The sequence below is a fragment of the Musa acuminata genome, chromosome BXJ3-4 (assembly GCF_036884655.1).
Source record: "Musa acuminata AAA Group cultivar baxijiao chromosome BXJ3-4, Cavendish_Baxijiao_AAA, whole genome shotgun sequence".
In the NCBI taxonomy this organism is placed as follows: domain Eukaryota; kingdom Viridiplantae; phylum Streptophyta; class Magnoliopsida; order Zingiberales; family Musaceae; genus Musa; species Musa acuminata.
In genome coordinates this window covers 45,384,607-45,398,632 of record NC_088352.1, presented here as the reverse complement: position 1 = coordinate 45,398,632, position 14,026 = coordinate 45,384,607, and the positions used below count along the sequence as shown (strand labels likewise).

Genomic DNA, 14,026 nt, shown 5'->3' with positions numbered 1-14,026 from the left:
AGGCCAAGCGAAAGCTTTCTCTTGTGATCTCCTCATCATTTAGTTGCCCGCTCATAATGGCCCTTCACATGGCCACCGAAATATATAACACAGTGAGGGCTAGTGGTGTTTGATGCAAGAACCCCACAGCTCGTGCTGCACATGTGACCGTGGCAATCATGGACTGCAAGATGACAGACTCATCTGCCACCCACGTATATAAAATTGCAAGCGTCTTCTCTCATCATATATCAACACCTACCACAACAACAACAACAACAAAAGAACATTGTAATCAAATAATAACAATTATAGAACAGAGTTCGTGAGGTGTGCGACGTGAACCATTTAGCTTCCCGCCGTAGTTGTGATCTTGTCTACTGCGGTCCATTACTGGGGTTTCTTCTTCGCTCACCGTCACCGACACGTCTCGGCTACGTGTCATTAACAGCGACTCAATAAACGACGAACAAATCCGCACCGTGCAATCGTCCTCCATGATCTAAGTCGGCTCGACCGCGTCGGTGACGATGGATCATGTCGGACGTGCATATTCACGTCAATACATTTTTAATTATTTTTCATTTAATTTAAAACGTTTTAAGATTTGGAATTGAACGTACGGTGTCGTGTCAAACTCGGGTTTCTCTTCCTTGCGCGTCCTATTGTGTCACATTCATTGGCGTCCGTCCTCCCTTCCACATCACCAAGAAAATTAGCAGAGAAATAATGCCCTTCTTCCACTTCTATCTCACCAAGAAAATAGCAGACAAGTCTGTGTTTGGAGGGCACTCGTCTCACCCTCTTTTTACTTTTCGTTATCTCTCAAGATCACCTTTTTATCCATATGTGGCTTCTCTCTCTGCTTTGTGTGGGGACAGCGAGAGGATGAAAATATAATATCTGCGTTCAAAAGATTTGAACTTTCCCCTCTTCTTTATAATTCTATAATCTTTCCTTCCATCTTGTGGTCTGTTTTCATGTGTTTTCCTTCCGGTCTTATGGATATGTATACACGCATGAATACACGCAAAATACATAATTTTTCTGGAAAGAAAAGCCCGTATAGAGGCGCTTGTCTGCTCTGGTATTGCACACATCAGACCTCCTCCTCTTCTGTCCGCTGTTCTATCTCTTGTTCTTGCGGTCTCCAAATTTGAGCTGAAAAAGATCTAAAAATCTCTTTTTGATATCGATTTCCCTCTTCTTGATGCTTCCGCTTTCTTGAGAATCGATCGGTTTGGGCAACCCCGCTGAAGAAGAAGGATTGTGATGGCTGGCGTGGATCCGACCAAGTACGCGCACAGCCCGGCGCACAAGGCCGTGCTCGCCCGCGACTACGCCGGCCTCAAGCGCGTGCTCGCGGAGCTGCCGCGCCTGGTGGAGCCCTTGTCGATCGTCACCGAGGCGGCGGCGGTCGCGGAGGAGGAGAAGACGGACACCATCTCCGCGGTCATCGACCGCCGCGACGTCCCCGGTCGGGAGACGCCGCTCCACCTCGCGGTACGCCTCGGCGACGCCGCCGCTGTCGAGATGCTCATGGCCGCCGGCGTCGACTGGAGCCTCCAGAACGAGCAGGGGTGGAGCGCGCTCCAAGAGGCCATCTGCTTCCGAGAGGAGAACCTCGCCAAGATCATCGTCCGCCACTACCAGCCCCTCGCCTGGGCCAAGTGGTGCCGCCGGCTGCCGCGGCTCGTCGCCACCATGCGCCGGATGCGGGACTTCTACATGGAGATCACCTTCCACTTCGAGAGCTCGGTGATACCCTTCATCTCCAGAATCGCCCCCTCCGACACCTACAAGATCTGGAAGCGGGGGTCCAACCTGCGTGCCGACATGACTCTGGCCGGGTTCGACGGCTTCCGGATTCAGCGCTCCGACCAGAGTGTCCTCTTCCTCGGGGATGGATCGGAGGACGGGAAGGTGTCACCGGGATCCCTGTGCATGATCTCCCACAAGGACAAGGAAGTGATGAACGCTTTGGACGGAGCGGGCACGCCGGCCACCGAGGCGGAAGTCCAGCAAGAAGTTGCCGCGATGTCCCAGACGAACATCTTCCGACCGGGAATCGACGTCACGCAGGCAGTGCTACTTCCTCAGTTGACATGGAGGAGGCAGGAGAGGTCGGAATTGGTTGGGTCGTGGAAAGCAAAGGTGTATGACATGCATCACGTCGTTGTGAGCGTGAAGTCCCGGCAGGTGCCCGGGGCGATGACCGACGAGGAGTTCCTCTCGACCTGCAATGACAATGATACAGAGAGCGAAGGCCTCGAGGACATCTTGACGGAGGAGGAGCGGAAGCAATTGGAGAATGCCCTCAAAATGGAATCCCCTGATGAGGCCCAACATGTTCCTCGCCGGCATAGCTGCTGTGAACCGAGGCCGATGGCCATCGACGATGTTGGCAGCAGTAGTAACAGTGAGAGTAGACAAGATAGGAAAAGTTGGTTTGGTAATTGGAAAAAGAGGGGCGGTAATCACAAACAAGAAGGGCAGAAGAAAGTTGTGCCTCCAAGGAGCTCACTTTGTGTCGAGGAGAAGGTGAGTGATCTCCTTGGTGATTCTCCGTCTGGGTGCCAGAGTAGGCCTGCAAGGCATTCCATAGAGATTGTTAACAGCAACAGAGGGGACGATCTTAGGAGGGGAAGGGACAGGGATTCCAAAAGGACAGTGACGAGTTTGGAGAATGGATACCGACGCAAAGAGAGTAGCAAAGAGAGCGAATACAAAAAAGGTCTAAGGCCTGTTCTGTGGCTCTCTTCTGATTTTCCGCTTCGGACAGAAGAGCTACTGCCACTTCTTGATATTCTTGCAAACAAGGTTAAGGCAATTCGTCGTCTGAGGGATCTACTTACGACGAAGCTCCCTGCTGGAGCATTTCCGGTGAAGGTATGGGACACTGACCACATGAGTCTGGGCTTTACCATTTTTCTTATCATATTGTTTTGATATTTATCGATTCTGATGTCCTTTAAACATAAAAATGATATGTTTGGTATAGTTGCATATGTTGTTACATTTCCATTCTGTCACTGACACTTGCATAGAGTTACATTTCCATTCTTTCACTGACATTAAAAATTAGCTCTTGCGAGGCTAGTAGTGTCTTTTCAGTAAATGGTGCTTCGATGGCCTAATCTTCCCTCTTATTGCATTAGAGTTTTAATACCCTTGCTTGATTTTTAGGTACTAATCTTAGGAAGTTTTGTTCTAAAGACTTTAGTGAATAAACTTTTGCAATAGTGATTAGGTAACTGGGAGTGGTTTGTAGGCTTTTCTATCAGTCATATTAGCAATCTGAAGCATATTAAAAGTCTCTTTCTTCTTATTTTAGTTATTGTTGACATAATGGTATGCAGAACAACTTCAGGATGCATGGCGTTTAGTTTTCATTATCAGGTTCGGAGAAGTATACTTCTCTGAAGGGAGGTCACGGATTAGATTATTTTGCTCAAACCAGACAATTAATTTCTGCAATGAGTATCATCATCTGTTGTCCTTTGGATTCTCCTTCCATGTACTCCTGTGGAAAGGGTCGAATTTTTTGAGAAAGAAATAGGAACACAATGACCTAAACCTTAAAGATGGCTTTTCTGTGCATCTGTTCCTGCCATCTTTTAGTAGATCGAATTAATCTAACATGATTTATGACCTTTTGATCTTGATGACAAAAGGTCACTTTGTTACAACCTTGGAAGTTGAAATCATCTCCTCCCACTGGAAATATATCCGAAGATTAGGTGTGTCCATATGACCTGCTTTTACTTAGCCTGACTTTTAAGGTTTCCTGTTATCCTATTTGACATGCTTATTGACTATAAATCATCCCAATGATTTATCCTTACTGTTGATGTATCTATTTCAGTGTATCTATTTCATCCTTACTGTTGATGTATCGATTCATCCTAGTTCTTGATAAAGAGGAAACTTTGAGATAGTAGCATTCCTTGTGTAATTTCTTCTTGTTTATTGGAACAATTAGTTTTGAAATACCAGCAATCTTGCTAAATGTCAGGGTTTGGAACCTTTACAACTATAGAAACTAGAGCATCACTTGATGAAGATGGCATTCTGTGATGCACTGTAACCTGAATGGAGAAAATAGTTGAAGTTCTTTGGTGTTAGAATGATTTTCACATTCAGTTTCTTACTCCAAACTCTATTTGCAGATTAATGTTGGTGTAAACAATTTGCAAGACGTTTCCTCAAATTTCATGACTTTTCTCTTTACTATAGTTATTATGAGCACCCACTGAAAGTTTTTTCTTTTTTTTTCTAATGTTGAACATCGGCCACTTCATGACACCTGTTACGGTGATCAACTGCATAAGTTGCTAGAAATTAACTGGTAGCAAAACTTATAGTTGGATTTCCATTTGTTTGCTTGACAAGTAACTTTTTTCTTCATGTAAATTGCCTTGGTATTTCTTGTAAAGAGAATGGTTTAGGTGAAAGTGATTGGACTTCTTGATCGTCATAAAGAGAATGATCGAGGAACAAGATCAAAATTATGTTAATTTCTAACAAGTACCTATTTGTTGTTTGGTAATCATGTTCTTATGGTGACAGTTTCGGTAGCGGCAACATGTAACTTCTCCTTTTAGAAACTTATTGTGATTCTCATGTGTTGTTTGAGGGTAATAGATAGATACTTGCAGGTCGCCATTCCAGTTGTTCCTACCATCCGGGTCCTGGTTACTTTCACCAAGTTCGAAGAATTGCAGCCACTGGAAGAGTTCTCAACACCTCCTTCTAGCCCTGAGAGCAACTCCCCTGAAACACTGACATCAAGCTCCTGGATTCAATGGATAAAGGCACCCTATCGACAAGGTTACTCTGCAACATCAGGACCGAGTAGCCGTGTAGAAGACATACAAGATCCATTTGTGATTCCTCCTGATTATATTTGGACTACTCCTGAAGCAAAAAAGAAGAAGATACAGGAAAACAAGAGCAAGTCCAAGAAGGGAAAGGGACAGAACCAGTAGATGATTTTGCCGATGAAATTTGAACTCGGTTAATGATATGTTGTGCCGATGCTTGTGCTTCCAAGACTATCCATTTGGAAGTTACTTCATCGGCTGAAGATAGTGCCGAAAAGGATTTGAAGGCTTTGGCTAGACATGTCGTGAAGTGAATATTAGAAGTCTCCATGGGTAGTCATGTACGATATCGATCGAGGTATGCGTATAACCAGATTTGATGTGTTAAGATTTGTTGAAAGATTCTTTACCAAGCTGTTTGTCAGTACTTTTTTTAACTAGCTGCTTCTAACCAAGTGACAAGCTTTGAATTGCTTGCGATGCTTGATTGTATTATTTCTTTCAGATATTAGCTTTACCTCTTTCTTCAGATGTGTTCAACACTGTTCATACATGTTGATCAGCCATTTTGATTGCAGCTTTGGTTTTGAAGCGTAGGGTGAGATTTGTTTTGTCATCTACGATGTTGTATTCTCTCTCTACCTAAACTATGAAGACTAGAAGTGATACAAGAATAATTTATGTGGTATTCTGTCACTTCAATATCACGTGGTTGACATTTTGATGTTTGATAGGTGAAGGTGATGCATTTGACTTTCAAGGTGACATAATGATTGACTCAAGCCTATGAAAATTGATAAATACGATTTCACTAGGTCAGTCATTACCTCAACCTAATGATCAAAGATATAAGGAAGTGTCGGTCATCAATCACGATCTCAACCTAATGATCAAATATCTTACTATAAAAAGATCGCTATATGAATTCTTCCTATCTCTTCCTAATATATTTTTAAGAGGGCTTTCGCTCTGTAATGAATTACACATTTTATATTTAGCATTTGATTGAATCTTTTAAATCCTTTACTGATCTAAGTATTAGAGGGATCTTATTTCTTGATACAGTTCTTTTTTGCAGATCCTAATCAAACTCGTTATCTCTCAACATCAAATTTATAAGAGATTTAAACTTGAATCAAGGTTGACTTTGAATTTTCTTTACACAACGAAATTTGTGCCTAAACAAGAAGAAAGATAATTTTTGTTATCTGCTGAGCTTCACATCTGTACGCCCAAAACCTGGACCAAAGCCCATCAGCACCCAATTGGCTATGCGCTTGGTTCTTGTCACCGGCGGCACCGCCGTACATGTACGACTCTAAGACCGAGCTACGGCAACCGGCGCATTGGCTTTGACCTCGACAAACTGGACCGGAGGTGATGAGGAGCAAGACGATGGATGGAATTAATTATTAGGTACTAATAGGACGTATTCTTGGCTGTGGATAAATTGCTGGTGCGAAGCAGAAATCTTGTGGGATGTTGGAAGATCGAAGTTGACCCCACGAATTTTGTTCTATTATGTTTGGCCAACCGCAGCTTTTAATTACTGAAAAGGTTGTCACTCCCAAGACGACTCTGCCTCGGTCATTGTCGAAGAGAGAAGACAACATAGATGCTGTTCGGCAGACAAATACACTCATCTTGCTGTTCGTTTTACTTGAAAGGCTTATAGTTCTATTGTATTTTTCTAAACAATATAATTATCATCTAATTTAAGAAAATCTAATTTCATTTTAGTCCTACAATAAAGGATAGCTTTCTTCTTTTTAACTTATTTATATATGTCAAAAAAAATTTTAATAGGATCACAACCTCTTTTGGCAAGTATATCCTGAACCAACTAAATATATATTTTTTTTATTTAATATATAAATTATAAATATTTATTATAATTTATTTATTCATCAAAATAAAAGTCAAGAATAATCATAGTTTTATTGAGAAACATAGTAATATTAACTCGAAAATGAATCCAACTAATTATATCTAATAGCAAAGGAAGGTTTATTTTTCACTGAAATTCAGTATGACGTTATTAGAAAATTACTTTGAAAATAAAAAATAAAAAAAATTAGTGAGTAAGAATCTTTATAAGTCAACTATAAAACAAAAAATGTGTCCAAAAGTAATACTCTTATAGTGCTTAACAGTAATATATCTCATTTGTCAAAATGGAAACATGTTTTTCTCAACGAATGGAATAACTGATCGACCGTCGTATCTGAAAATCTACTAATCTCTAAAGAGAATTGTCCTGCCCTCGATAGGAAAATAATATGATCATATCTAGATTTAGATATATATATATATATATATCATATAGATTGATCAATAATAATAATAATAATAATAATAATAATTTATTTGATCATTTGTTGAAGAGAAATTTGAGTTTTTTTGTGATTGTTCAAACCTAAAGAAGAAACCCAATTTCCATTTACTCTCACAAGAGCTTTCTCAGTCTTAATCTTTTATTTGTAATTCTGTGAATCAGTTTAATCCAAATCAGATTTTTTTTTTCTTTTTTCTACTGTTTTAACAGTTTGTCATTTTCACGTGTGGTATTCCACCAAAGGAGAGAGGTCCCAGTCTCACGTGGGCCCCGCGTCGACCACTGATCTCCTTTGGGACCCCCCCACGTGCACCCTGCTGAGACCCCAACCCCACCACTAACGTCCCCTCACGCTTTAAATAAAAGCGACTTCCGTCGACCATAAATTCTCCGCGGAGTACCATATCGTCGGGTAATCTGTTATCTTCCTCTCTCTTGTCCCGTCTTATCAGGCACCCATATTCTGATCTTACGGCTCACATATCGTCGAGGCTCGGAAACGCGTTTACATAAAATAATCCGCCAGCAAAAACTAAGTTTCCCTCGCGCCTACGCAAAGGGAAAAGCGAGGAATTCTCTGGTACCCCATCGTGCCGGAACCCTAACTCTGTCGCCGAATCCGATCACTGAGGAATGGTTCGTCTTTGACGTCTCGGTCACAAGAGGCGTAGCCCGGATTGGGTTGCTGGTGCTGAACTGTGGGAAATATTGATTCATTTTGGTCGCAGAGGGGGCGGACTGGGTCTTGGGGATTTGGGAGACCGACAGGGGCCAGATGTTGCAGTGGAAGTGGTTTTGTTGGAGCCGAGAGGGCGCCTCCGACGCTGTCCTCCGCGACCCGGAGCCCTTCTCCCTCCCCTTCCCGATCCCCAAATGGCCCCAAGGTGAGACTTTTATGGGTACTATATCAGGAAAGAAATTGAGAAAGGGTCGGCTGTTTGACGTCATGAAATCGAGATCTTATTGCTCATACTTTGGCTTTCCGGATGCCATTCCTTTTTGGTCTTTTAGTGCTCTCAATAAATTCCAAATAAATGATCTGTCTTTATTGGCACAATCTCAATTTTGGTGCTTTCTGAATTCTGTGTCAGATAATGCCTCTTGATCTTCTCTAATAATCCATGCATTTTTAGGTTTTCTCGATAATGAGCTCCGATTCTAACCGAGGTGTTCCCTCAATTAGGCCAAGGATGCTCGTCTTTGCACGCCTTTTCGACCATTTGGCATTTCCTGCGTGGTTACAATACCTTTCATTTTATGTTATGGAGAATTTAGTCTCTTTGAAGTTTGATTTATAATATGTTGTTTGATCTTTTCATCATTCTGTTTTTCTTTCGTTTATGATCATGCAGGAATGGGTTTTCATCATCGTCTACAAATTTCTCTCCTTTCTTGGATGCTTGATTCTTGTCTTCTCATTTTCCTATTTTTCTCTTTGTCTGTAGCACTGGTACTCTAACATTGTTTCTAACTATGGGATCCATATATTAATAATACTTTGATTCACTTGTGTTAGCTAAGAAAAGATGGGAAGCGATCTGCATAGAAACAACATACTGTTCCTTGTCATCAGATGCTTTGGTTTCATTGTCACCTATCATCTTATCTTGATCTCTTGTTTTCTTTTTTATTCTCGAGCAATACATCTTGACACTCTTTTTAAGGTGCGTATCATTTTCCTGCAGTGTTTTTACTGTGGTTACGGAAATTATTTTGTACAATGAATGGTTCTATGCCAATAGGTTGTGATTTGGATTTATTTGTATCTGTTAGCAAATTGTTTGTATTGTATACTGATACTTGGTTTTCCAGGTGGAGGATTTGCTAAAGGAAGTATATGCACTGGAGAATTGGAGGTTCTAAAAATTACCAAGTTCGAACGCATTTGGAGTTGTCGTCTTTCTTCCTTGGAAGAGGGCAAAGGAGCTCTTTTCTACAAACCTTCTGCAATACCAAATGGCTATTTCAGCCTTGGTCATTATGCCCAGCCGTGCAACCAACCTCTACATGGTTTTGTTCTTGTGGTGAGAGAGAATGCCGATTTCCAACCGGGGTCGAGTCTACCAGCTCTTCGGGAGCCACTGGATTATAAACTTGTTTGGAGTTCAAATGGCTCGGTAGAGGAGTCTCACGGCAGTTGTGGTTACTTCTGGCTTCCATTACCACCCGAGGGTTATCGAGCGATGGGCTACTTGGTCACCAGCGGACCCAACAAGCCGTCCCTCGAAGAAGTTCGATGTGTTCGATGTGATCTTACAGACGCAAGTGAGGCTCATGAGTTGATGATCGATATGGAAACAATATTTCCGTATCTCCCCTGCCAAGTTTGGAAGATGAGACCTTTTTCTCGGGGAATGTTGGGAACAGGAATTTCTGTAGGGACATTCTGTTGCAATACCGACTCGAGCTGCGCCGGCATGTCGAACATTTACTGTTTAAAGAACTTGGATTCTTCTCTGAATGCAATGCCAAATCTAGAGCAGATTCATGCCCTCATCGAGCATTACGGCCCTACCCTTGTGTTCCACCCGAAAGAAGTCTATTTGCCTTCATCAGTTTCATGGTTCTTTGAGAATGGTGCTACTTTGTATAAGAAAGATGTCAAGGTGGGAGAGCATATACATGTTGACGGTTCAAACCTTCCATCTGGTGGCAAAAATGACGGAGCATACTGGATAGATCTTCCTGATGATGACAGGAATAATTTCGTCAAGAAAGGGAACATAGAAAGTGCTGAGCTTTATGTGCATGTCAAACCAGCTCTAGGAGGCTTATTCGCCGATATCGTTATGTGGATATTCTGCCCCTTCAATGGCCCTGCTACAATCAAGGTCGGAATGGCGAACTTCCCACTTAGCAAAATCGGGCAGCACGTCTGCGATTGGGAGCATTACACATTACGGATAAGCAACTTCACTGGTGAGCTTTGGAGTATATATTTCTCTCAGCACAGCGGAGGGAAGTGGATCGACGTGCCTGGCTTGGAGTTCTACGAAGGTAACAGGGCAGCTGTTTATTCCTCGAAGAGTGGGCATGCAAGCTTCCCTCATCCCGGAAACTACCTACAGGGGTCCGAGAAGCTGGGAATCGGTGTGAGGAATGATACTGCACCGAGCATGCTACTTGTTGATTCTAGCACCAACTATCAGATCGTAGCAGCAGAGTATCTAGGAGATGCTGTGAAAGAACCATTTTGGTTGCAGTACATGCGCGAATGGGGTCCGACCGTAACATATAATTCGAGGTCTGAGTTGAACAAGATCCTCAACCTTTTACCATTCAATCTCCGTTACACGGTGGAGAATATTTTCAATAGTCTTCCGATGGAGTTATACAAAGAGGAAGGACCGACCGGCCCCAAGGAAAAGAATAACTGGGTAGGTGATGAAAGATGGTAGACTCCTTTGGTCCGGAGTGGTGTTTCTGCTCTCTGTCCCGAGATATTTTTCGCAGCACAAAAGGATATCGAGAATTTGGTTCACCACATCTTCATTGGTCTGTCCATTTCCGAATGAGAAATTAGGTACAAATGCCATCTTAGGGTGGCCCCTAATGAGAGTGATGCAACCATTGTTTATAAATAATGTGTGGAAATTAGTATGATTTCAAAGTTATATCTGTAAATTGTATGTCACGACAGGCGGAATGGTAAGCTGATTTGCGACCACATTGTAATATATTCACTGTAACATATTTATGTGGAAGTGAAGCTATTCTTGTTTTCTCATTCTGTGTCTATGTTGTTGTCATGATGAGTTGCTCTTTCGACAACCAAAGAAAACAACGAAAGAGAATTTTGGATAGATAATAGCTGAATCTTCTGTCAAAGAAGTCGTACAGTGTTTCATCTTTTTATTTGTCATTTATATGTTTTTCGAAAATGCTAGAACAATTTATAAAACACTTTTGTTAGTTGAGCGAAAATGAAGAGGTTGACATGCATATTGGATATTTTTGAAGAACAGGAGGAAAGGATTGCATCTCTCAGAAATCTGGGTGAAAAGAAACTAGTGGCAAATTGCTATCAACCTATCTGTCAATTCCTGTATTGATCATAGGAACAGGCCTGCTAATTCCTGCAGCAAATTCTAGCCTCTTATGAAACATAAACATAAAAAACATTTCCAAGGTATAAACAAGACCTTGGAAAGAAAGTTGTAACAGGACAATGCAGTGTCAATGTTCAGGTCCATGCACATGAATGATCAATACCTAAGATACAGTGCTGACTTTGTATAATAGCTGTCAATAACATCGACTCCTCGGAGAATGGTGATGCAATGCTAAGGTGGTTTCAGTTTCTTCATTCTTTAGAATGAGAGCATTACCATCATCAGTGTGATATATATAGAAGAGGTTGCTGTCATCATCTTGTTACGAAGACACATGAATGATACAAGGTGTAGAGAGAACGAAACAGAACACACTAAATCATGAATTCAACTGCAAAATGTCGGAACTAGCAACCACGGGCCGTGTCTTGACAAAATATGCCGAAGAACAACTAACCAAAGAAGCTAGTAGCCGCCCTTGAGATCATTGACCACATCATAAGGAATAGGAGTGACGGTCTCAAGTGTAGCACCTTCCACCATAAAACCAGGCTTAGGGCCCTCTGGTCGCCGTTTAGTGCTGATTACCTCACCACGTGCCTTCGCCTCAGCCTTCAATTGGTCGTTCTTTTTCACCCTCATACGAAAATCTTCCTGGCACCTGGAAGGTTGCACATGCTCCACACGGACATGGATCCTTTTCTTGATGATACGGTTGCCAACCTAAAGAACAGGGAGTCACTTCACCATCAGTCAGCATGAATTGGAAAGAATTAACAGTAGGCAACCCAATGCAGGCACAGTGTGGCTTGAAATGGATCAAAAGTACAACAACAACACATGATGAAATTTCTTTTTCTTTCTTTCATGATTCGAATGTTGACCAACCACTCTAATCATACAACACCGCAGTCCAATTTTAATTGCGAGAGTTGCAACATATATGACTCTCCAAATTATAATAGTTTCATTCAACTTAAGGCTTCATCGCACTGAGATCCGTTAAACATATCAATAACGGACTTCTCAGAATATGTTTGACACAACTCGATGAATCGATTTCATCAAACTCAAGTAGCAAAGAAGAAAGCTTGTTTCACTTATTTTTTCTGACATTTGACTCAGAAAATGCTAATTTAACCATTCTTTATGCAGCAAAGTTAGCTCAGTAATGTGGATCATCACCATCCAGCATATAGCTAGAGACCGGTCGTATAAAACACAATATCCTTGTCCTTGTGAACGGATTACTAATATACAAATGCATTCTTAAGATAAAGCAACAAAATAATGCAGATGTTAACCACAGTAGTAGGGTTGCACAAACAAATCAACCTGCAACAGCAGAAAGTTACATTTTTATTCGATCAGAAAAATGTTTTACCAATGAAACCATAATGAGATGTTTGTCTAAATCAGACATAACCAACAAAGCAATTCATCGAAATCAATACCAAGACCAATCCTTAAATGGCCCTTACCAACTGGTCACACGTATCAGCATAGCATCAACACAGATAGAATCCCTGTGATCAGTATTCATAATATGCACAAAGTACATGCAACCTCCTATATTGTAAAAACGATCTTCTCTTTCCAAACAATACCAGTCTGCTATAAAAAACTCAGAAACAGAGTCAAAATGAGACTATGGAAGTCGGACCTGCTTGTTGATCTCGACGCCGATGGCGCGCTTGGTGACGTTCCAGACCTTGCCGGTGCGGCCATGGTAGAACTTGTGGGGCATGCCCTTGTGGACGGCGCCGTTCACCTTGACATCGACGTAGTCGCCGATCTTGTAGGTGCGCAGGTAGGTCGTCAAGGGGATGTAGCCCTTCTTCCGGAAGGGCCGGGAGAAGAGATCCCTCGTCCTCGACCTCAGCCCGTGTCCCGCCGGCATCTTACTTCCCGCGTCTCCGCTCTTTCTCCGCTAGGGTTTCTTAGGGGGGGAGTGTATATATAGCTATCTAAATGGGCCATTTCGGCGTCGTGAACGGGCCATTTTCTCAATATGGGCTGAGTGGGCCGAGCTCGATAAGGGACGAGTCGGTCGCAGGAGCCAACCTGATGCTGTTAGGTGTTCGTCACTGACCACCTTCTTTCTTCATCGTGGTCCTCCTCCTCTGTTTCCCGCAAGAAAGCGGCTGCCATGGCTATGCTCGGATGCTGAACCAGGGGTACTATTCGAGATCTCACGTTGTTGATCTTGATTTTGATTTGATCAAGAGTATGTAGGCCTTTGAGCTGCCCAGTGTGGTGGACTGTCGGAGTCAGGGGCAGGACCAAGTGGAGGGAGGAGGAAGAGGAGGAGTGAGGTGAGCCAAGAATCGGTGTGGTCGAGCTCCTCAGCGTTATCATACGGTAACACCCTTCCAAATGACTTCACTTTCTTCTTCCAAACCTTACGAAGAAGAGACAGGCGGTGGTCGGACTAAAAAGGTAGCAGCTTGTACAGGGATGGATGGAGACGATTCTTCCTGCACTTGCACAGAGGGAGAGAGAAGGGTGGAAAGACAGAGATGATGGCTCTTGCTTAGTCTGTCTGATTATAGTACCGATTGCAATCATGTTCGATCGAATTTTGTTGACCTTTCTGCAGTGACTGTACCGCGATGATGACAGCAATGACTATAACGCAATGGATATGACTTTCTTTACACTTGGAAGAAGATCTAATGCAGATCTACTTTGTTACACTCGCTTGGACCCTGCGTCACCTCATCCACTGTGAAGGTGAGGCGGAAACGGATGGCCGTCTTCCATCGAGCGGTGTTTGATCGAGTAGTTTCAGAGGGAGATTTGGCTGCTTGCTGCATGCATGTATGTGGTTGTCATTC

At 42.6% G+C, this 14,026-nt stretch overlaps 3 protein-coding genes across 3 annotated transcripts; 2 read left to right on the top strand and 1 right to left on the bottom strand.

Moving 5' to 3' along the window:
- The first annotated feature begins 967 nt into the window (after positions 1 to 967).
- LOC135636788 (uncharacterized) lies at positions 968 to 5,331 on the top strand. Its single transcript, XM_065148827.1, has 2 exons — positions 968 to 2,868; positions 4,638 to 5,331. The coding sequence occupies exons 1-2, from the start codon at positions 1,252 to 1,254 to the stop codon at positions 4,965 to 4,967; spliced, it is 1,947 nt and encodes a 648-aa protein (XP_065004899.1). The 5' UTR covers positions 968 to 1,251; the 3' UTR covers positions 4,968 to 5,331.
- Positions 5,332 to 7,657: 2,326 nt separating this feature from the next.
- LOC135635012 (hypothetical protein At1g04090-like) lies at positions 7,658 to 10,864 on the top strand. The gene is made up of 2 exons (XM_065145803.1): positions 7,658 to 8,021; positions 8,950 to 10,864. The coding sequence occupies exons 1-2, from the start codon at positions 7,913 to 7,915 to the stop codon at positions 10,533 to 10,535; spliced, it is 1,695 nt and encodes a 564-aa protein (XP_065001875.1). The 5' UTR covers positions 7,658 to 7,912; the 3' UTR covers positions 10,536 to 10,864.
- Positions 10,865 to 11,453: 589 nt separating this feature from the next.
- LOC135580952 (large ribosomal subunit protein eL21z/eL21y-like) lies at positions 11,454 to 13,664 on the bottom strand. The gene is made up of 2 exons (XM_065146149.1): positions 12,853 to 13,664; positions 11,454 to 11,912 (listed from the first exon to the last, which is right to left on the bottom strand). The coding sequence occupies exons 1-2, from the start codon at positions 13,087 to 13,089 to the stop codon at positions 11,655 to 11,657; spliced, it is 495 nt and encodes a 164-aa protein (XP_065002221.1). The 5' UTR covers positions 13,090 to 13,664; the 3' UTR covers positions 11,454 to 11,654.
- Between the last annotated feature and the right edge of the window lie 362 nt (positions 13,665 to 14,026).